This window comes from Bufo bufo, chromosome 1 (genome assembly GCF_905171765.1).
Source record: "Bufo bufo chromosome 1, aBufBuf1.1, whole genome shotgun sequence".
Lineage (NCBI taxonomy): Eukaryota > Metazoa > Chordata > Amphibia > Anura > Bufonidae > Bufo > Bufo bufo.
The window spans coordinates 222,755,818-222,778,810 of NC_053389.1; the positions used below are offsets into that span (position 1 = coordinate 222,755,818).

The window sequence follows — 22,993 nt, forward strand, 5'->3', positions numbered from 1 at the left end:
TCCAAGAACCCTTTGAAATTGCTGATCGACAAGGGTGCTGAGAGTCGGACCCCACAAATCAACATAAAATTCACTCTTTTAATAGAGAGTAACTCAAGAAAAAAAGTTACATAGCTCAAAGTACATACCTGTAATGTGTGAGCTGTATAGATGACTTGTCAGGTCTCCCATGCTTCATCATTTAGGGGATCATTTATCAAACTGGTGTAAAGTAGAACTGTCTTAGTTTCCCAATCAGATTCCATCTTTCATTTTGGACAGCTCCTTTGGAAAATAAAAGGAGGAATCCGATTGGTTGCTATGGGCAACAAAGCCAGTTCTACTTTACACCAGTTTGATAAAGTACTCCCTTAGTCTCCTATTAAATTTAGGGCTTGGTGTAATTCTTGTTCCTCACCTGAAGAAGGCACTGTTTTAGCAGTCTGAGACCTCCTCTGGCAGCAAACACTACTTCCATCACCTCCCAACGACACAAGGTGGTTGGGGTTAAAGTCAGGGTGGACAGGAGATGAAGTGCTCTGTGTCCATGGGCTTGATGTAGTTGGAAGGACTATAGGTGCGATCTTCTCTCTATAAAATACAAGAGAAATGTGAACAAACCATCTGTCACCATATCAGGTAGGTATTGCAGCAGCTGAAGCAACACAGGAGGATTCTACCTTCTCAGTAGACGAGGCACCTTCTCTAGTTTACCAGAAACAGGTGGCGACTTTGGCGTCCGACTTCTTCTGTCATTTGTGGTCTCTACATCCATTTTTTGACTTGGCTCATTTAGTAATTCAGATAAAGAAGTTTTAGGTTCAGATTTGAAAATTTTGTATCTTTCTAATGACTTTCTTGTTTTATCCTTAATGGGAGTGAACCAAGCCATGGCCTAAACAAAAAAAAAAAGAAAGAAAGATGTTAAAAAATATGCAGTGAGTTACAAACATATTTCTCTGGGTTCTAGCCACCTAGAAAGGGCAGGCCCCCTCTTATCATGAAACACATAGTATGTGTAGGTGCATAACTATAGAGGGTACACACAGGGATGAATTATAGAGAGGCTGGTCTTCCAATCCAACATTGCCCTAGCAGTCGGTATTTACAGAGGTTGTATACTCTATATAGAGAGGTGGTCATATATGTGTATTATAAATAGCTTCTGTTAGGTGGTGGCCCTGTTACAGAATTTGCATTGGGTCCCAGAAGCTTCAACTTTCCAGCTGACCACATGGGCTGCCTCTATGGTACCAACACACTTGACTCTACTGAATATTTAAGGCAGCTTATGCTCCACTACCATTTTTAAATAAAGTTCATGTTAAATATCTTACTTGTCCATTTGGGTTACACAATATGGTTGTACACTTTGGTTCAGTTACAAACTTGTTCTGATCTTTCCACAGGAAATCAGTGGGAGGTTTATGAGGGACACCAGCTGCAGACGCCCAAACCTGTGATCAATATGGAAAATATAATGACATTTTTGCATTGATAGAATAGGTTTTAGCATTTGCTGATTTTGGTATTTATGGCAGACCCTTGGTATGACCCTTTCAAGTTTCTACATGGACCAACAAAGCTTCAGAAGATAAAGGCTAAAAATAAAACTATATATTCACTATCCTAATGCTGGTTCACACCACTAAATTGACCGAATGGTGACACATCAGGGCCACAGATTTGAGCATCTTCTTATGTTTTGTAAAAAAAAAAAAAAAGAAATGGGACCACCTAACTTGGATCTTACTTCTCCAATGGCACCATAGAAAGTATAGTGGCTGCATTTATGTTATTCTTGCTATTGACCCCTTTATGGCTCTCAACTATTAGACCTTGACTTCCCAAAATGTTGGACTATCAAGCAGTTGTGCATCCTTTCCCACTGAGGTCAGGTTTAGAAAGCAAAGTGAATTGTACATAGGTCACCCATGAGCATATAGATGTGGTTTTTGGACATATGATGCCTCACTGAATTTCGATCAACTAGAATAAAGTGAAATCTTATATATATATTTTTTTTATTTGGGAAGTCACTGGGACACTATACAGGTCATCGCTAAAACCTGATAACTCATTCTCAAAACTTGTCTCCACAACCTGAAAAAGTTGTCCTCAAGATCAGACTGAGTCTTCTTCATGAGACTTGTGCTGTCTACTCAAACTATCTTAAAACAGCTAATGACTGAACGGCTTTTCTTCAAGACCTGACCACTGAACAACTCATTTTAAAGACCCAACCACGGGACAAGCATTCAAGATCAGACCTCTGAAGAAATCTTCAAATCTTGGCCACCGAGGACTGACCACTTAGGTATTCATGTTTAAGACTTGACACCTTCTTCAGGATGTGAACACTGAAGAACTCTATCAAGATGAAACCACAGTAAAAGCCTAAACAACTTACCTTCAAGACATGACCAGTGAATAACCCCCTTTTCTAGATCTGAACTAGAACAAACTTTCAAAGAGAACTGTTCTCTTCAACACATGAGCGCTATACTACTTAAAGAATTACCCTTTAAAAATATTGTTGATAAAATGCACTGGCTGAATTTGCTTACATGGCCATTCGAACAGATACCAGGTGCAGCAACAATAAAGAAAGTGTTTTCTTAAAAGTAGCAAAATTGGGCTGTGCATGCAGAGATTGTAAGTGATTTTTAAGCTTTTTAGGTATGGTCAACTGTACCTTCAGGATCTGTCCGCAAACATAAATTAGCCATATAATATCCAGTCATGCTACCTACACCTTTTGGGTAATTATCATATTCTGTATCTATATCATCCTCCTTCCCCTTTTCTTACAGTCACTTCACAGCCTGCCCAGACTCTGGATTTTGGTGGGAAGCGGTAGATGGATACAGGATGTCCACGAATGTTCTGCTGCAGAAGATAACCTCCAATGTCTTCTTCTTTATCAAGAGATTGGTTAGCAATTCTCACAAAATGGCCACCAGGATCAACGTCTGTGATTTCCAAATCTCCAAGAGCACTGATGGGTTCAAAAGCATATGAGAGAACGTAATCTTCTAATGCATGTAGTAGTATTTAGTAATGTAGGCCCCTAAGCCTGACAACATAGAGATCCCATGTATTATCACATTACCATATACATGATTTCATCATACAAATCATGCCATTGGCAGGTGGGTGATTGGCAACATACAGCTTAGGCACCAGAACCCAGAGGCTTTAAAGGGCATCTGTCAGCAGATTTGTACCTATGACACTGGCTGACCTGTTACATGTGCACTTGGCAGCTGAAGGCGTCTGTGTTAGTCCCATATTCATATCTACCCAGATTGCTGAGAAAACTTGTGGTGGATCTGCAGCAGTTATGTAAAGGCGGGGGCCTCTACTAATTTTACTTTTGAATGTAAGACCGCTTCCTAGCTTCCTTCCTATTTTTCTATGCCAAAAACAAGCGTAGAAAATGGTAAATGAGACACCCCGTCCCCTTCCCCGCCACCTTTTTAGACTTGGCGTGAGCGGGGAAAAGTCACAGATTGCGGCGCAATGGACCTTTGCGCCGCAATCAGTGCCAGAAATATGCCAAATATAGGTGTATTTCTGTTTAATAAATGACACCCTACGTTTTAATATATGCAACTTAACCTTTAGGAGCAACAAGGGCATTGCCGTTAATCCAATAGGCTCAGCTCTCTCTTTAGGAGAAGTCAGGGCCAAGCATGATGATATTTTTACCGCCCAGTCCTGTCAATCAAAGTGCAGAGGACACGGCAGTTGCAGAGAGAGCAGAGCCTGTAGGTTAGGTGTAACAGCAACGCCCCCATTGCTCCCAGAGGCTCATCTGCATATATTAAAGCATCATTTTTCTCAGCAATGTGGACACATATGAAAATGGGACCAACACAGATGCCTTCAGCTGCGCACATGTAACAGGTCAGCCAGCTTCATAGGTCCAAATCTGCTGACAGATGCCCTTTAACCTGTATCTTTTTTTGTATGCGTGCTACATCGCCAAAAATTAGGGCACCTATCATTGGTAGTCCATTTCATGCACATCTATTCAAATGAGTCATTATTTATCTACATTTTTATTTTAGGGATTTAAGATCTCAAGTATACAAAGGTTGGGAGACCTTGATAACTTGTGATGAAGCGATCATGTTTGGAGCTGACAGTATTTTAAATGCTAACATTGAATTATTAAGTAAGTCTGACTAATGTAACCTGACTTTCAGCACATCCTGGTACACAACACTTCTGAGAAAAGTAAAAGTATGTAATGCCCGGGGCAATCAGAGACAAAAATATCAATTTGTCTGTTGGCTCAAGAGCACAGACTCCTGGTGGTTCAGGCATCTAACAGACAGAAACTAACAAAATGTTAAGGAGCCTCTCCATTGTACAGAATGTACTGTATCTATATTTTAAATATCTTTGCTTCAATTGTGATAGGGATAAAGTATAAAAATAATATAGTGGTTTATACCACCACAATTTCCTCCAAGAACAGGAGTTTAAGTAATTATCAATTTTTTTTCTTGATGGAATGACCCTCTGGCTAGATCCCCTCCTCGTCTGCTTTGTTTTTAGAGATTGTGCAACCTGTGTAGGTCTATACTACCAAATGGAAAAGGAAATGGAAAATCTTTGAGGAAAGATCCATATTAGCTTCAAATTATAAAACCCTGGCTGGAACTAACGTCAATAGTTACTGACAGAGCTTCAAAAATTTGCCCCACTGACTGCTACATTTGCGGTTCCACCAAAGGGCTTAATACTGCAAGTTGGCCAAAAGGAGGGTCTGTGGGTCTTTCTAGTCATCAGATCCATAGGGTTCCACAGTTACCCAGCTAAACAGTCCTCCTTTATAACTTGAAATTCACAAATCTCCAAAGTCTCCACTGGGCAGCATGGTGACTCAGTGGTTAGCACTAGTGCTTTGCAGCACTACGGTCCTAGGTTTGAAACCTACCCAGGACAACAGCTGCATGGGGTTTGTTTGTTCTCCCTGTGTTTGCGTGGGTTTCCTCTGGATACTCCAGTTTTCTCCAACACTCCAAAGACATACTGATAGGGAAATCAGATAGTAAGCTCCACTTGAAACAGCGAGTGATGATAATGTCTGTAAAGTGCTGTGGAATATGTCAGTGCTATATAAGGGAGTCAAATAAATAAGGGTGGAGGAAGTTTATGGTGAACCAAGGGTTATCCACTCAACAAATTCCAAATGATCAGCTAATCCAAATACTGGAAAATGTATAAACTAAACTTAAAGTTGTGGTATACTCTTTTTTTCCCCATATAGTTGGCAGAATCTTCTTAACCAAGACACCTAAATAAAGACTGGATTTCAGTCTGCAGGTCTAAGGATGGGGCAGTGGGCATGCATTTCAACATGAGCACTCTAAAAGACATACTTGTGCTGCCCAATAAGAGTGGACATATAGAGTGTAGGAAGGTGCAAGGGGCTGTCATTGATGGAAGGTATGTGTCACCGAGGTTCCTGGCCTCGGTGAGGTAAGAGCCGGTAGTTTTAAGTGTCAGCGGCAGCTAGTGCTGATTGACACTGTTTGTTGCTAGTATAGCTGTAAAGCCGATCCGGGCCGGCTCTTACTGGGAGTAGCCAAAGTGCTGGGTGGGTGGCTTCTCCCCACGCTCCAGGCCGGGTCTTTACTGACCTGTAAAACCCAGCCAGCAGTCTCAGCTGGGTGTGGATGATCCGCCATCTTCCAGGGAAGCTGTGGAGACTCTGTTTTGGGATCTGTGAATTGATGCCGTGCTAAAGGCTTTAAAGCCGCATGCTGGAAATCAGGCACCTAAGGCCTGCTGTGGACAGCTGGGGGAAAGACTGCTAACCAGGTGAAGATTTTGTTCTATGGACATTGCATGGTGTGAACAAACACCAAGACTGTGAACGGTCATTTTGTGTTTCCTTATGTGTGAATAATCACCGAACTGTTTAAGTTAAAGACTTTATGATTGCCTCTATACTGCGTCCGCTAGCCTGTCTACCAGAGCAAAGCCCCACAAGAGGCAGAAAATGTCCATGGACTAGAACCATAGTTAAGGTTTCACCATCTTGGTAGTCATTAGTGGTGTGAACCACAGGCCTTTCACTCTTTACAGACACCGTAGCAAAAGAGGAAAAACATAACTTGGGAGTCATGCCACCCTTCCCTCAACAAAGAGATGGAAAATGGGGTTACAAGTTCTGGGCCAGTTTGTTGAAGGATGAAGAGTTATGTCATGAACCACACCATTTTTATGTCATACAGCCCCCTCCCTGCTGTCTTTGCACAAACCTGCGGCAGATTCCATTTAAGATATCATGTAAGGGAAATCCATGGAAAATACAAAGGAGGCATCACCAGACTGGACAAGTAAATTTAGGGGAAGGACTGAGGGGTAATTTAGAGAGGACCACATTTATTTACGAGAATGAACCCACTAAGTTAGGCTACATTGTAGACACTTCTGATGAGTATTGATGTAGTGTCCAATAATGAACTGACCTGGATACAACTGCTATGGTGCCATCACCAGTTATAGATGTAATATTGGTAACTTCTTGATGGTATGTATTGTTTTCCATCGTGGAAGCTAAAGAGCTTTGTTGTTGGCTAGGTTCTGAAGTAGTGGAACTCAACAGAGGTGCAGTGGCTGGCCTCGTCAATGGCTCAGTGTGATGACCTTCATCTTCAGGAAAAAGTAGATCTAAAAATAAGTTTGCAAAGTGGAAATTTTCAGTCTAGTTTTTGATAATCTGATCGCACTGTTGTATTGCTGATATTTAATTATGACCTGTATTAGTGTCCAATGTGCCAATCTGCTATGTACTGTGCACAAGGGCAGACTGCCCATACACCCTACAGGGAATTTTCCCAGTGGGCCAATGCCCATAGGGCCACCCGCTGCCGCTGATCAGGTACATACTACTGGGGGAACTATAGGGTCATTATTAGAGGAAAACCAGGCAGCATGCTGAAGGTAAGGCTGGCTTAGTGTAGTGGCAAACATCACACCTCCTATGCCCCCTGCTCCATATCTATATTAGAGACAACTAGAGGAGGACAAAACTGGACAGCTATGGCGAGGTATTTGGTTCTGTGGGATGGTATTCTGTGCTGCACTATGGTATTATTGAAGCTGTCAACTTGTATTGGCCCCCATCTGCTTGTTCTTCCCCACCTTCTGTCAATTTGGACCCACCTACAACACTGGGGCCCCTTTGAGTTTTTCCCCAGGGACACTTTAAATTCCCAGTCTGACCCTGGCTGTGCCTCCTACATTCAAAGTGCACCCCAAAGCCCTGATTTTTCATGCCTTTACTCCAGAATTCTGGCTTCAAAAAGTGTCAAATTTGAGCTTTTGTGACTTTTTGAGGTCACTATTTTTACACCACTCACTCCAGTTTTGAAATATGGGTGGGAAAGTGGGTGTGATTAGTTAGGTTAATGAGTTTTACTCCAGATTTATCATTAAGACTTCTCACTCCTGTAGGAGGGTGGAGTAGTGAACTAGAGTAGCTTTTCTAGACAAAAGGGTTAGGTTTTAGGATGAGACAAATTTATCAAATAACTTGTGACATTTAATAAATGTTATATAAAGTACGCCAACATGGACTCATTTGCAGATATTTCGATATTTTTGCTTGTTGAGTGGAGGAAGGGAAGTAACAACTACTTCAAGCATTTTAAGACATGTTTCCAGGGTATATGTGAGTAGTCTTCAGCTGTTGTTTTTTTAACTACCTCTCCCAATCTATGGTTGTCAGGGAATACCGGGAGTTAAAAATTATATTTTACAGATAGAAAAATGTTACAAACGTTTAAGGTACAGTTTTGCTGTAAATCTGTTATGTCCCAGTTATGACCCCTCCATGGACAAAGAAGTCTTACCAGGCTTTTCGTCTTTTGATAGATTATTCCCTTCTGGGGTGGCAGCACTGCTGTACAATATACTGGGATCTGATGTGGTTAATTCGTGCACAATGTCACTGGTCTTGGTGTAATCAGGAAGTGGGTTGAAGATCGGAGACTGAAAAGGTTCTACAAAGAAATGTGAAGAGGACGGTGGGGTGCGTAGAGGGTGCAGCGGGATGCTAGTGATCCTGCATGGAAGATAGAAGACCTCAGTGTACACGACAATGCAGAGCCCCAAACTGCAACCTCTAATGATCTCTAAAGGTCCTTTTACATGGGACAATTTAGCAAGCACTCGCTTGTCAGTGAAGGAGACTGCTGCACTTACATGCAGCAATCTCCTCCACAGTATGAGGAGGAGCAATCACTAATGCCATCACTGTCTAACCACAATCTAGTGCCGGCAAAACTCAATTTAGGTGACTGCATGAAAGATGCGATTACCTGATGAACAAGTGTTGCACTCGTTCATCTGGTAATTGGCGCACCTTTACACAGGCGATGTTAGGAGAGAAATAAGCTACTTCCCCCACTCATAGGCTGCTCTTTCTGACACATCCAAGAGGGACAAATAAACATTTGGTCATTCATATCTATCTAGTCTGTCTGTGTAGTCTGCAGAGACATACAACTCGTCATAAATCAGGTACAGCATCCAGCAGCGCGCCTGATCATCATAGTCCGCTGTACATGGCCAGGCTATGATAAATTTACCCCATAGATTTTATCTTGTAAATAAAGTGGAATACACTCTGAGAGGGAGACTGAAACATCTAACCATCAAAGTACATAAACTTCAGAAACGGACATATCAAATTTTCAAATCTCTTTTGATTGTAAGTGCCCACCATCATTAGACTGATCACAGGGTGTTCTTCGTGGAATTCCCAGCGATCAGCAATCAATGTGCAGTCTATGTAATTAAAGGACCTGTTAGGTCCTTCAGAATAATGTATGCTCAATTCACATGCTCTCTGCTCTAGGGATCATGAATGGTGAATTCCTTAAGCAAAATGCATTTTCAACAACACAAAATCTCTTCTCTCTATTCCAACCATTCCAGGCCATTATACTGAACTATACACATACATATTTGGTACAGCAAATTCATATTGAGCCTCATAATAGATGACTACTACCTTTATGCCCAAAAAATTTGAGAATGACACAAATTTTGGTTTTCACAAAGTTTGCCGCTTCAGTGTTTTTCAATCTTTTTGTTAGATGTTTACCGTATATAGTGTACTGACGTTTTCATAAGTTCTTTAACTTTAATTGGCAAATACATAAAGTTTATGGAAAGATTCAATATTTCCAGTGTTGACCCTCCTTTTTTACTTCTACAATTCACCCTGTTAGGCTACATGCACACGAACGTTGTTTGTTTCCGTGTCCGTTCTGTTTTTTTTTTTTTGCGGATAGGATGCAGACCCATTCATTTCAATGGGTCCACAAAAAACGCGGACAGCACACCATGTGCTGTCCGCATCAATATGTCCGTTCCGTTGCCCTGCAAAAAAAATTGTGCATGTCCTATTTTTTTCTAGTTTGCGGACAAGGATAGGCATTATTACAATGGATCCGCAAAAAAAACGGAAGCCATACGGAACGTCATGCGTTTTTTTTTGCGGACCGAAAAACACATACAGTTGTGTGCATGTAGCCTTATACTAGATATTAGCTTCTGGGCCAAATCCTGACTAATGGCAACCCACTCTTGCCTAATCAGTGCAATTTCTGTGTTTTGTCCACCCGCTGTTTGAGGATTGACCTCAGGTTCTCAGTGGGATTGAGATCTGGGGAGTTTCCTGGCCATGGAACCAAAATGTCAGCGGTTTTTTTTTCACTGAGCCACTTAGTTTTCACTTTTTACTGACATGCTCTATCATGCTGGAAAAGTATTGTTCATCGCCAAATTGCTCCCGTTGCTTTTGGAGGATAGTTTAATCCCATTCTTTATTTATGGCTGTGTTCACATGCAAAATTGTGAGTGAGCCCACTCCCTTGGATGAGAAGCAACCCCACACATGAATGGCCTCTGGATGGTATACTGTTGGCATGCATAATGAGATGAAGGCTTTTGGAGGATGGCCTGGTGTCATGAAATACAGCAAAGAAGGACATAAACAATGTATTTATCAATAAATGTTATAAAACGTATTAAATGCTTATAATTGTACTCCAATATACCATAGAAGCATCTGACAAAAATATCTAAAAACACTGAAAAACTAAATTTTTGTCAGTCTCAGAACCTTTGACCACGACTTTATCTTATATGAGTAGCACTGGTTGACTTACTGCTGTTCTTCTTCCTCCAGCATGGATTTTAGGGCATCCAGCTCATTTCTCAAGGATATATTGGTTTCTTGAAAGGTGTTCAGCTCTTTCATTTTGGCTAAGAGCAGATCCTGCAGCTCCTGGAGATGTAGAAGATATCAGAATGGGTGACAAGACCAGCAATAGATATAGGAGTCTTGGCTGAATTTTAACTAAACCAGAAATGAGTATAATTGTTTTTCCTACTTTGGTAATATCTTCAGAAAAGTAGGTTGTTGATATGAGGTCTTCATCACATTATATGGACAAAGTTACTGGGACACAGTTTTTGAATTCAAGTGTTTCATTCATTCCCATAACCAAAGGTGTATAAAATCCAACACCTAGTCTGCCTTTAGTGAAAGAATGGCTCCTTCTAAGGCTACTTTGACACTTGCGGCAGGACGGATCTGACAGGCTGTTCACCCTGTTGGATCCGTCCTTCCGCTATTTCGCCGTGCCGCCGCTCCGTCCCCATTGACTATAATGGGGATGGGGGCGGAGCTCCGGCGCAGCACAGCAGTGCACAGCGAAAGGCCGCCGGACTAAAAGTCCTTCATGTCCGACTTTATAATCCGGCGGCCTCTCACCGCGAACTGCCGTACTGTGCCGGAGCTCCGCCCAGTCCCCATTATAGTCAATGGGGACGGAGCGGCGGTCCGGCGGCACAGCGAAATAGCGGAAGGACGGATCCGACAGGGTGAATAGCCTGTCGGATCCGTCCTGCTACAAGTGTGAAAGTAGCCTAAAGATCTCACTGAACTCTAGTGTTAGGCCTCTTTCACACTACCGTTTTTTTTTTTTTTTTTCGTTTTGCGGGCCGTTTTTTGCGTTCCGTATACGGAACCATTCATTTCAATGGGTCCGCAAAAAAACGGAATGTACTCCGTATGCATTCCGTTTCCGTATTTCCGTTTTTCCGTTCCGTTTAAAGATAGAACATGTCCTATTATTGCCTGCAAATCACGTACCGTGGCTCCATTCAAGTCAATGGGTCCGCAAAAAAAAACGGAACACATACGGAAATGCATCCATATGTCTTCCGTATCCGTTCCGTTTTTTTCTGAACCATCTATTGAAAATGTTATGCCCAGCCCAATTTTTTCTATGTAATTAGAGTATATGCCATACGGAAAAACGGAACGGAAAAACGGAACGGAAACAGAAACACAATGGAAACAAAAAAACGGATCCGTGAAAAACGGAACGCAAAACACTGAAATAGCCAAACACTGAATTCTCCACGGACAGCACATGCACCTATTCATTTTAATGTGCGTATTCTCACTTCCGTGTTCTGGCACGGTCCGTGGGTCTGTGGTTTTAGCATGGAAGCATGCTATATTTTATCAGTGTGTACAGATCAGTCATGCCCATTATAGTCTATGGGTCCATGAAAAACACGGACCCAACGGGGACCATTGGTGTTTCATCCACGTTTCACTGAACGTTTATTAGGACATGCTCTAAAAATTAATTTCAGCTGAGCATAAATCGGTGGAACAAGGATGACACGCGGAGACCAAAAACTGGACACACAGACCAAACATGGATTCTTCACGGAAAACGTAATGGATGAATCACTGACCATCTTTTCACGTATTTCATCACGGGCAAGGATGTCTGAATAAGGCCTTAGGTCTCATTCACACATACGTGGATTTTCATGGGCCACAGTCCATGAAAACCCGTCCTGCTGAGTGCAAGGCGTCATTGGTTGCTATGACGCCATGCGCTTTGTCCCGCCGGCGCTGTACAGTAATACACTCGTATGATCTATACGAGTGTATTACTGTACAGCGTCGGCGGCACGAAGCGCACGGCGTCATAGCAACCAATGACGCCGTGAGCTCGTGCACTCAGCAGGACGGGTCTTCACGGACCGTGGCCCGTGAAAATCCACGTATGTGTGAATGAGGGCTTACGCACTTCAGATGACAGGTCTGCCCTTCTGATGTCTCATACTGCTTTAATCTATGGCTTTGCTGTAGACTGAAGGTAGGCCTTTCCTCTGTCACTTCAAGCTACCCTATGCTGGAGACGTGCATTAAACCCTAAAGAATATCTAAGATAGATATGCTAGAAAGAATATATAGAATATGCTAGAATATTCACTCTGCTAATATGAACCTTTCTAGGGACATTTGTTCCAACTTTCCGCCATCGCCCCTTCCTCCCTTTCCATGCCTCTGATTGTAATGATGCGTGTTCAAGGACATTGGCTGAGTAGCAATAAGAACCCTAATTAAATCTCAGACAATTTCTTTTTCAACTCTGCTGCGCGGAGGACACATCACGTGACCTCGACCATTAACTGGATCGGCTCCAGAACGCTCGATTTTTCCCCTTGACACAAACAATTAGGGGCAGCTGAATGAAGGCAGAATTACTGCGAAGCAGGATTTACAGCATAACTAGCGCTCAATTATCTGCCATCCTGTGTCCGCTCCATGCGTGGCTACATCATTCCACAGAAATGACCTGTCTGTAATCCTCAACAGAACATGAGGCTCATCAAGAAAATGATGGCGCATTCACGGCGGCCCCAAGAGACACTAAACCTGCAGTCTGAATGCAATCTATTGCTCCTTGTTATCAGAATGATTGTCGGTGTTCTTCAATGGAATATTCCCTGCTCCGTTGTTCACTCTTTTATACCATATATTTCTAGAGCTGAAAACTTCCAGGGTCAGTTCCATCCAGTTATGTGACCATCAGCAGCAGCTCCCCTTATAACACTCCTGCACGATTAGAAGCCTCTGTCTTTTACGGTTAGCAGCCCTTTAAATTTGAAATGACGCTCTAGTTTGGATCCTCTTTCGTATAAGTGGGAATAGTCTACACCCCCTCCTTACTGATGGCTATTTACAATCTGATCTCCTTAGGTTACTTTTACAGAAAATAGGTTCCAGCCCACTCACCATATGTAGTCAGTCGTTTATGTACTTTTGAAATATGCATATAAAGTACAGATATAGGCCTCATGCACACGGCCGTTGTTTTGGTCCGCATCCGAGCCGCAGTTTTGACAGCTCGGATGCGGACCCATTTCACTTCAATGGGGCCGCAAAAGAAGCGGACAGCACTCCGTGTGCTTTCCGCATCCGTTGTTCCATTCCGTGGTCCGCAAAAAAAATATAACCTGTCCTATTCTTGTCCGCGCTTTGCGGACAAGAATAGGCAGCTTTATTAAAGGCTGTCTGTGCCGTTCCGCAAATTGCGGAATGCACACGAACGCCATCCGTGTTTTGCGGATACGCGATTTGCGGACCGCAAAACACACAGCGATCGTGTGCATGTAGCCATATATGCACTTTTACCCTGATGTTTATACCAAATGCTGCCACACCATAGCAAACAATACTTCCATACAATACCGCCTAAACAATATCTCATACGGTATCTTAGGCTTTTTTCAAATCAGGTTTTTTGTTTAACGCATGCCTCAGAGGGATGCCATACAGTGGCATCATCACCATAGGGTACCACTGTAAGAAAAAAACATCATATCCATTTAATGAATATTTTTTTTTGCAGAACTCTGCAGAATGGAAAAGTGTACTCTTTTACATCCTTTTTCCCCATGTATATGTTAAAGTAGGACAAAAATAGGATGTAAACAACTCCTAAAAAATACTGCCACACAGTGCACTGCTACAGTATATGCTTCCCATATAGCATCAAAATAATACCACCATACCACCACATACAGTCATAAAGCCATTCAAGGCCAAATAATACTACCATACAATGCCTTAATAATATATCCATACATAACCTAAAAACTACTACCACATAGTACCCACATAACACGGCCATATTTTTCATGTACACGATGCCAAAACTAGTAAAGGCTTTAATAGTAAAGTCCTGAGTACATTACCAGTGAAGAGGCTTCTACTCCTCTATAAAAGAAATATGACTGGCACTCATATAGGGGGCACTTTGGATAAGACTTATGGGACATTGTGGTTGTTATCATTCTCAGGGCATTGCAGCTAGCACTGTTATGGGCACTGTGGCTGGCATCCTGTTATGAGTGCTTTCTGGTTGTTATAATTTCAGGGGCACTGTGGCAACCACTATTATGGGGCACTGTGACTGGGACTCTTATGGGAGCACTGTAGCAGGGATTGTTATGAAGCCTCTGTGGCTAGCACCCTGTTATGGGGCACTGTGGCTGGCATCCTGTTATGAGTGCATTCTTGTTTTTATCATTTTAGGGGCACTGTGACCGGAAATCTTATGGGAACACTGTGGCAGGGATGTTATACTGGCACCCTGTTATGAGTGTGTTCTGATTGTTATTATTTTGGGGGAACTGTGGCAACCACTATTATGGGGCACTGTGACTGGGACTCTTATGGGAACACTGTGGCAGGGATGTTATACTGGCGCTGTGACTGGCACCCTGTTATGAGTGTGTTCTGATTGTTATTATTTTAGGGGCACTGTGGCTGGGACTCTTATGGGAACACTGTTGCAGGGATGTTATACTGGCTCTGTGACTGGCACCCTGTTATGAGTGTGTTCTGGTTGTTATAATTTCAGGGGCACTGTGGCAACCACTATTATGGGGCACTGTGGCTGGGACTCTTACGGGAGCAGTGTGGCAGGGACTTCTATGAAGGCTCTGTGGCTGGCACCCTGTTATGAGTGTGTTCTGATTGTTATTATTTTAGGGGCACTGTGGCAACCACTATTATGGGGCACTGTGGCTGGGACTCTTATGGGAGCAGTGTGGCAGGGACTGCTATGAAGGCTCTGTGGCTGGCACCCTGTTATAAGTGCGTTCCGATTGTTAGGGGACCAGCAGGTATGTACAATACAACAATGTCTGTGAAGGTTCTCATTTATCCAGGTCATGGTATATCTGTAAAGAATAAATCAAGGCAACTGGACTTACTGTAGATTTCTTCAAGACGAGTGAAACGTTTTCAGGAAATCTACAGTAAGTCCAGTTGCCTTGATTTATTCTTTACAGATATACCATACAACAATGTTATTTTAGGGGGCCTTTTTGGGTGTAGCTTGTCTATGAAGAGATTAGGCACATGTCTCATAATTTTATGTGCCTCCTGCCTGGAGTATTTTCTGAAATACATGATTGTGTTCCAGAGACCCTGAATTACATGCTATGCAGGCTCATTTCCATCTATTACTCTGTGTCAGTATCAATCACCCTGCAGTTCAGCTCTAGCATTATATTTATGAACCAGAAAGCTCTGGATAGACAGGAGTCATTGCCTACAGACAGATACATTTACCAGAACAGAAACCGTACCAAATGTATTTGGGGAAAACAGCAATTGGTTAATTTACAATTACATTTTTTGGCAAAAAATTCTAGAACTTTTCAGTCCTGAATTTTAGCATCTTCCTATTTGCACTATTGCAGAAGGGTCAGGAAATGCAGTGAATGGCAGTAATGAGACTGTGAATGGCCCCATTGTTAGGGGAAGTTAGGCTGTGCTCTTGGGACACACAATTGCCCATATTATTTGATGTAATAGGAAATTAGAAGGCAATCTCCATCTGCAGCTCATATAGAGGGGATCTCGCTGACCTCCAGCCGGAGCTCCAGGGCCTCAATGTGCTGCCGACCTCTGATGTGTTCAGCCTCCATCTTCTCCATCAATATCCTGTTGTTGGATTCTTCAGAGAAAAGCTGTTAACGAGAGACAAATAAAGAGAATTGAAAACAAATTAACTGCTGTTCAGTTGAGTAAAATCTGTTCTTCTCTGTTATCAGCCATTTCAGATGGACCCTAGTGTTCGTATTGACCTCCTCCCCAGGGTTTAGAACTTCCAGAGACCTTAACATGTGCGTGATGTCACCTTCTCCTCTCACAACACCTCCGCACTATATACGCTGCTGCATACAGGGCAGAACTGCTGACTTTTAAGAATGATCGTCTGGGAGACTTGAGGCATGTAATCCCCACTTATAAGTACATGCCATGTGCCAAAGTGTTTTTATTCTATACGTCTTCAGATGGATTCCCATAAACTGCCAAAAGAGTGCCCCCATAATCAGTCAGCAGAGTGCCCCCAATAAAGAATAGTGCCAGCTAAGTGACTCCTCATAAGCAATGTCAGCGGAGAGCCCCCATAATCAATCAGCAGAGTGCCCCCAAAAAAGAATACTACCAGCAAAGTGCTTCCTCCTAAGCAGTGTCAGCAGAGTGCCCCCAATAAAGAATAGTTCCAGCTAAGTAGCTCCTCATAAGCAATGTCAGCGGAGAGCCCCCATAATCAGTCAGCACAGTGCCCCCAATAAAGAATAGTGCCAGCTAAGTGCCTCCTTAAAAGCATGGTGTCAGCGGAGAGCCCCCATAAACAGTCAGCAGAGTGCCCCCAATAAAGAATACTATCAGCAAAGTGCTTCCTCCGAAGCAGTGTGAGCAGAGTGCCGCCATAATCAGTCAGCAGAGTGCCCCCAATAAAGAATAATGCCAGCAAAGTGCCTCCTCATAAGCAGTGTCAGCAGAGTGCCCCCAATATAGAATACTGCCATTATGGCAGTAGCTAAATCCCATGCGCTGTAAGACGCTTCTAACATCACAGGGTAACATGACATTGAAAGCCTCAACCCCTCCCCAAACATAGCATCATTAGGATTAGTGATTATTTTTAGATAAGATGATATTACTAATCATTATTAGCAGGGATATAGCCATTACCCTGCTCCTATATCCAGAGTCGGCTTCAGGAATGACTTTAGTGTCACATGACCCCGTGATGTCAGAAGGTCCCTACACGGCATGACAGTTAGATTTATGCCCCCTTCACTGAGAAGTTTTCTCTGCATTGAGCTGCTTCACGGCCCCTCCTCTCTGCTCTGAGTGACAGCTGTAGCATCCAACCAGGAGACCAGTTTAGCATGGTCTAAACTGCTGACAGATTCTCTTTAAGGTGACATATCTTAGTAACTGCTTTTCAAACAGGCCCGGACTGGTAATCTGCCTTACCAGGCTGTTTCCTAGTGGGCCAGTCTGTCAGGGGTCCCTCTAACAAGAATAACAGTACCTGCACAGATGATGCAAACCCTGCATGTGGGATGGAGTTGTCTGGGGACAATACTGCTGTCAGTGAGGGAGGGATAGTCAGGGGACAATACTACTGCCAGTGGGGTGATGGATTATAAGGGGACAATACTTCTGCCAGTGGGGGAGGGGTTATCAGAGGACCATAAGATTAGGCTTTTTTGTGTTCCACGTTTATTTCTTTTCTTGTATTGATGGTTTACATAGGGGAAAGGCCAAGTTAAGGCTCATGCACGCGAACACGTGTGCCGCCCGTGCCGTGCATTGGGGAATGCAAATTGTGGATAGATTTTCATTATCAAAATCATGAAAAACTCCTTTAAGCATAATTTGAAGTCACGTACTGTACGTTGAGCACCATTATTGTTTTGCAATATCATATGTGGGCTGGTGGGGTTTGTGTGCCTGGGCTGTTTTCTAACCCCAGGCTGGCAATGTTTGCAAATATGGTTTTTGGGGCAGTTGCCCTTTAAAACACAACACTAGATCACTTGGGTTCCTCATCGCATGATTTATACGTTTTGGCCCAGTACACAGTAGGCTCTGATGTTTACAGGCAGACGTCGTTTCCAGAACTCTTGGCCAGATCCTCAGTCCCCATTTCACAATCTGGGCCGCTCTCCAAAACACAACAGAGCAGCAGCTCAGGAGCAAGATCGGGTTATGTGGACACAGGAAGATGCTGTTCATACTGTGCAGTTCTGATGCAGGACAGTGTGCGGTATAGTTTCTTCACCAAAACGCTACACTAGATTCCATAGAAAGAAGTAGAAATCTGAATGAGGGGATGTTTATATGTGGCAGGTTGCCATTGCAGAGATTTCTGTGACTGATCTATATGCTGTATCTGAGTGAGTTTGTAAAAATCACATTTACATGTCGCAAAAGTGCAACATCGTCACAACGGCACTGTTGTAGTGTCACAGCAACTAAACTCTAACAACAATACAACTGCATTGTAAAACCACCACTGCACAGCAACACAAAGGAAGAGGCCGGACCGGGGGCAGGGACTTAGGGGAGGCTGGCATGACGGGGGGGGGTTGGGTTCAGGGAGACCTGGCTGGGATTGGGTAGTTTAAGTTGTGGGACGGGTAATAGGGGGTTAAGTAGGGTAGAGTGGGAAGCGGACAGAGATATTTTGGTCTACTTAGAAAAGCTAATAAAAAAAAATAAAAAAAACCATTAATGCTTATGAAAACATGTAGAAATCTGAGTCTCAATTCCTTTTGGGATTCGCATCCCCACCTATCCCTTGGTTGAACTTGATTGATGTATGTCTTTTGTCAACCGTATTAACTATGTAACAGCAGCTGTGGCGGAGGGAGGTCCTTGGAATTGGAATAAATGTATGGTAGGAATGATGGGAGGGCTCCACGGTTGGGGCTGGACTCCAGTGGTTGGTTCTGGGAGAGTTAGGCCCCTTTCACACGGGCGAGTTTTCCACGCGGGTGCAATGCGTGACGTCAAGGCATTGCACCCGCACTGAATCCGGACCCATTCATTTCTATGGGGCTGTGCACACGAACGGCAATTTTCACGCATCACTTGTGCGTTGCGTGAAAATCGCAGCATGTTCTATATTCTGCGTTTTTCACGCAACGCAGGCCCCATAGAAGTGAATAGGGCTGTGTGAAAATCGCAAGCAAGTGCGGATGTGGTGCGATTTTCACGCACGGTTGCTAGGAGACGATCGGGATGGGGACCCGATCATTATTATTTTACCTTATAACATGGTTATAAGGGAAAATAATAGCATTCTGAATACAGAATGCATAGTGCAATAGCGCTGGAGGGGTTAAAAAAATAAATAAATAATATAACTCACCTTAATCCACTTGATCGCGCAGCCCGGCTTCTCTTCTGTCTTCATCTTTGCTGTGCACAGGAAAAGGACCTTTGATGACGTCGCTGCGCTCATCACATGGTCCGTCACATGATCCATCACCATGGTAAAAGATCATGTGACGGACCATGTGATGAGCGCAGTGACGTCATCAAAGGTCCTATTCCTCAAAGAAAAAGACAGAAGAGAAGCCGGGCTGCGCGATCAAGTGGATTAAGGTGAGTTAAATTTTATTTCATTTTTTTTTAACCCCTCCAGCCCTATTGTACTATGCATTCTGTATTAAGAATGCAATTATTTTCCCTTATAACCATGTTATAAGGGAAAATAATTAAATCTACACAACTCCTAACCCGAACTTCTGTGAAGAAGTCAGGGTTCGGGTCTGGGTACCAAACATGCCGATTTTTCTCACGTGCGTGCAAAACGCATTACAATGTTTTGCACCCGCGCGGAAAAAACGCAAACATGGAACGCAATCGCAGTGAAAACTGACTTGTTTTAGTGTCAAAATCGCACCATTTTCCCTGAACGCATACGGCCCCAATCCGCAACGCCCGTGTGAAAGAGGCCTTAAGGGGCCTTCAGTGGTGCCTCCGAGCTGGTGCTCATCAGCTGGGGCAAGATGGCTTACCCTGGATGGGGTTAAATCATTATTTGGGGCTTCAGGGACCCCCCTCCTGTAATTATTTAATATGTTATTCATATGGGGAATGGGTTACTGCAATGTTATGTTATTTTAAAAAGGTTTATGTTTTATGGTAATGAAACGGCTGCTGTGGCCGATTTAATCCAACCTGGTGTCTGTGCCTTATTTGGTTTGCATACATTTTCCCTTTCAGATGCCGTGGTCAAATGTGACCACGGCATCTGCGCAGTCCGGAAGCGGAAGTCGTGCACTTCCGCTCCGGTAACAGCGTTTCCCGACTGAGATCGGGGAACCTGTTACATTGATCTAATAGGCTGAAGCCTCAAGCAGGCTTCGGTGCCTATTAGATGACTATACCAATACAGGCCACTAGGTGGCAGCATTGTATTGGTATAGTGCAAATGAAGTGTTTAATGGTGTCTATATAGACATCAATGAACACAATAGGCAATCTAATGATTAGCAGTTATTGTCACCCAAGGTGACTTAAAAAAAGTAAAAAAATAAAAACAAAAAAAGTTTTTGCAAATATAAAATAAAATAAATAAACGTTTAAATAACCCCCCTTTCCTTAAAATAAAATAAAAATACTTAAACAATAAAAAAAAAGAAACATCATGGGCATCGCCGCGTGTGAAAATGCCCATACTATTAAAATATAACAATATTAATGGCATACGGCAAAGGGTGTAACGGAAAAAAAAAACGCCAATTTGCCATTTTTGGTCACTTCAACTACCCAATACTTTTTTTTATAAAAAGTGATCAAAAAGTCGCACACACTTAAAATTCACTGGTATCACTGAAAAGAACAGATCATCCCACAAAAAATGAGCCCTCACACAGTCCCGTACACATAATTACACAAAAGTAAAAAAAAAAAAATTCCTCAAAGGTTTTAATTTTTTTTACAGTATTAAAACGCAAGAAAAATTATACAAATGTGGTATCATTGTAACCGTACTGACCTGGACAATTAAGATAACCGGTCAATTTTACCGCATAGTATAGAGTGTAAAAAAAAAAACGAAAAAAACTTTTGTCAGAATTGCGTTTTTTCCTAATTCTACCCCATTTGGAATTTTTTCCCCGCTTCCTACTACATGGTATGCAACCGTAAATAGTGCCATTAGAAAGTACAACTTTTCCCGCCAAAAATAAGCCCTCATAAGGGTCCATTCACACGTCCGTAGAATGGGTCCGGATCCGTTCTGCAACATTGCGGAACGAATCCGGACCCATTCATTCTCTATGGGGCCGGAAGAGATGCGGACAGCACACAGTGTGCTGTCCGCATCTGCATTTCCGGAGCGCGCCCCGATCTTCTGGTACGCGGCTCCTGAAAAAAATAGAACATGTTCTATTCTTGTCCGCAATTGCAGACAAGAATAGGCAGTTCTAAGGGGGTGCCGGCCGGGTGTATTGCGGATACACAATACACCACAGACGTGTGAATGGACCTTTAGGCTATGTGAATGGAAAAATAAAAAAGTTAGGACTATGGGAAGGCGGAGAGTGAAAAATGAAAACGCAAAAATGGAAAATCCCAGGGTCCTTAAGGGGTTAAAATCTAAACGTGTCAGGTAAATTCTGAGTTCATATTTGGAATCAGCGTGCTCATTTTAGTATAAATCCCAAGTTTTTCTCTCAGTAGCAAAATCATTGTTGTGCGGTGAAATCAACCGCCCTATCCTGTCTGTCTACAAGCCAAGTGCGATTTCCTGCAATGTCCTTGTGGAATCCAGGCAAAGAATGGATGTGTCCATTCTTGGCACCGTCAGGAAAACCCACACAAAATGAATCCAAGGCCACACGAACGGTGGTGCAGACTCCCATTGAAAACAATGAGGGCGGTTTCGTCACAGATGCTGCGTGGTTTTCTGCACGGAACTTGCACTACAATCTGTGTCAAAAAGCCGCTGTGTGAACATATCCTTATGGGAATTCTTCACCAGTATGACAGCGCTGAAAGATAACTAGGCAGATGTGCCTTCCAGGAATCTGGGAAAGCTGGGTGACACTGACAACCATTATGGTTGCTTCAATAGCATCTATACTGGTGTCACCCAGCTTTCCCAGAAGCAGATATAACTGAGAAAGTGCTGAGTAGAATATCTGATATCAACACAAGCTGACAGATTACGGTAATTATTTCTATTTTACACCCTCATTTGTCCGTTTCGCCACTCGCTGCTTCATTTGCTCATCACGCTGCCACACACCTGAGCCTCCTCAATTAGTCCAGCCGAATAATCACTGGAGATGTACTAAAAAGTATGTACTTCCCTCCTTCAGAAGACCCAGGTGTTCATTTCCTGCAAACAATGAAAGAAAACCCATAATTCAGCCCCATTTATTCAATATAATTTCTTAAAGAGCCCTCAATTGAGGAGCAGGGGGAGAAGGACTGCTAGAAGTGTCAGCTGCGGACAAGATGCTGGTTAGCGCCAAACAAGGCTGGGAGGCTCCCGGCGCCGTGCACTTGAGATGCAGTAATGAGGTCTTGGTATGCTTCCTCAGACCTGTGTTCTTTCCAGACGTAAATGAGTAACCAGGGACCCGGGTGCGTGATGTTGACGGGGGCATCTATATGAACGGGCACACAAGCCAATTATGTGCCCTGAGTGACACCCCAAGCAAACAGCAGCCTAGTAATCTGTTACTTAATTACTGAAAAAGGACCAAAACACAAATATTTACATACAAATGAATTCTAATGACAGAATTTACATCTGCTGATCCCTACAGTCCGGAAATGAAATAACAGTTTCAGCTAACAAGAGGGCTATTGTTACAATGAAGTGGGTAGACCAAGTGGAGGAGAGCGTGGGTCAGAGGTCATCGCCAGAAAGAAGCACAATTGTTCCAGAAAAAGAAAACCTTTAATCAGTAACTGTTATGAAACATCATCAAAGTGGGAGAAAGGAAATAATAGCCACAGTCACAGGTAGCTGAGTGAGGATGTAATGGATTCCAGGTTTGGTCTTGGTTCACAGATCATAGAACTTCCAGGCAGTTACTGGTTTCCAGTTTTCATTATAGATTTTCTATTAAAGGTTAATTAGAATATAATAATTAATTACTATAACAGAAGAATATAACCACTGTAATAGTGGCCTCTATGTAGAAGAATATAACTATTATAATACTACCCCCTAAGTACATAAATATAACTACTATAATAGTGCTCCCTATGTATGATAATATAACTACTATAATACTGTCCCCTACATACATTATAACTACTAAAATAATA

At 42.8% G+C, this 22,993-nt stretch overlaps 1 protein-coding gene across 1 annotated transcript in view; it reads right to left on the reverse strand.

The window, feature by feature from the left end:
• Nucleotides 1–22,993, reverse strand: part of LMNTD1 (lamin tail domain containing 1) — a 111,135-nt gene that overhangs the window by 3,291 nt on the left and 84,851 nt on the right. Inside the window, exons 8-15 of the mRNA XM_040435567.1 lie at nucleotides 15,763–15,864; nucleotides 10,179–10,297; nucleotides 7,854–8,065; nucleotides 6,468–6,669; nucleotides 2,791–2,977; nucleotides 1,317–1,436; nucleotides 660–874; nucleotides 398–570 (exon numbers count right to left, since the gene is read on the reverse strand). Coding sequence (XP_040291501.1) covers nucleotides 398–570; nucleotides 660–874; nucleotides 1,317–1,436; nucleotides 2,791–2,977; nucleotides 6,468–6,669; nucleotides 7,854–8,065; nucleotides 10,179–10,297; nucleotides 15,763–15,864 — 1,330 coding nt within the window. The remainder of the gene's footprint in view (nucleotides 1–397; nucleotides 571–659; nucleotides 875–1,316; nucleotides 1,437–2,790; nucleotides 2,978–6,467; nucleotides 6,670–7,853; nucleotides 8,066–10,178; nucleotides 10,298–15,762; nucleotides 15,865–22,993) is intronic.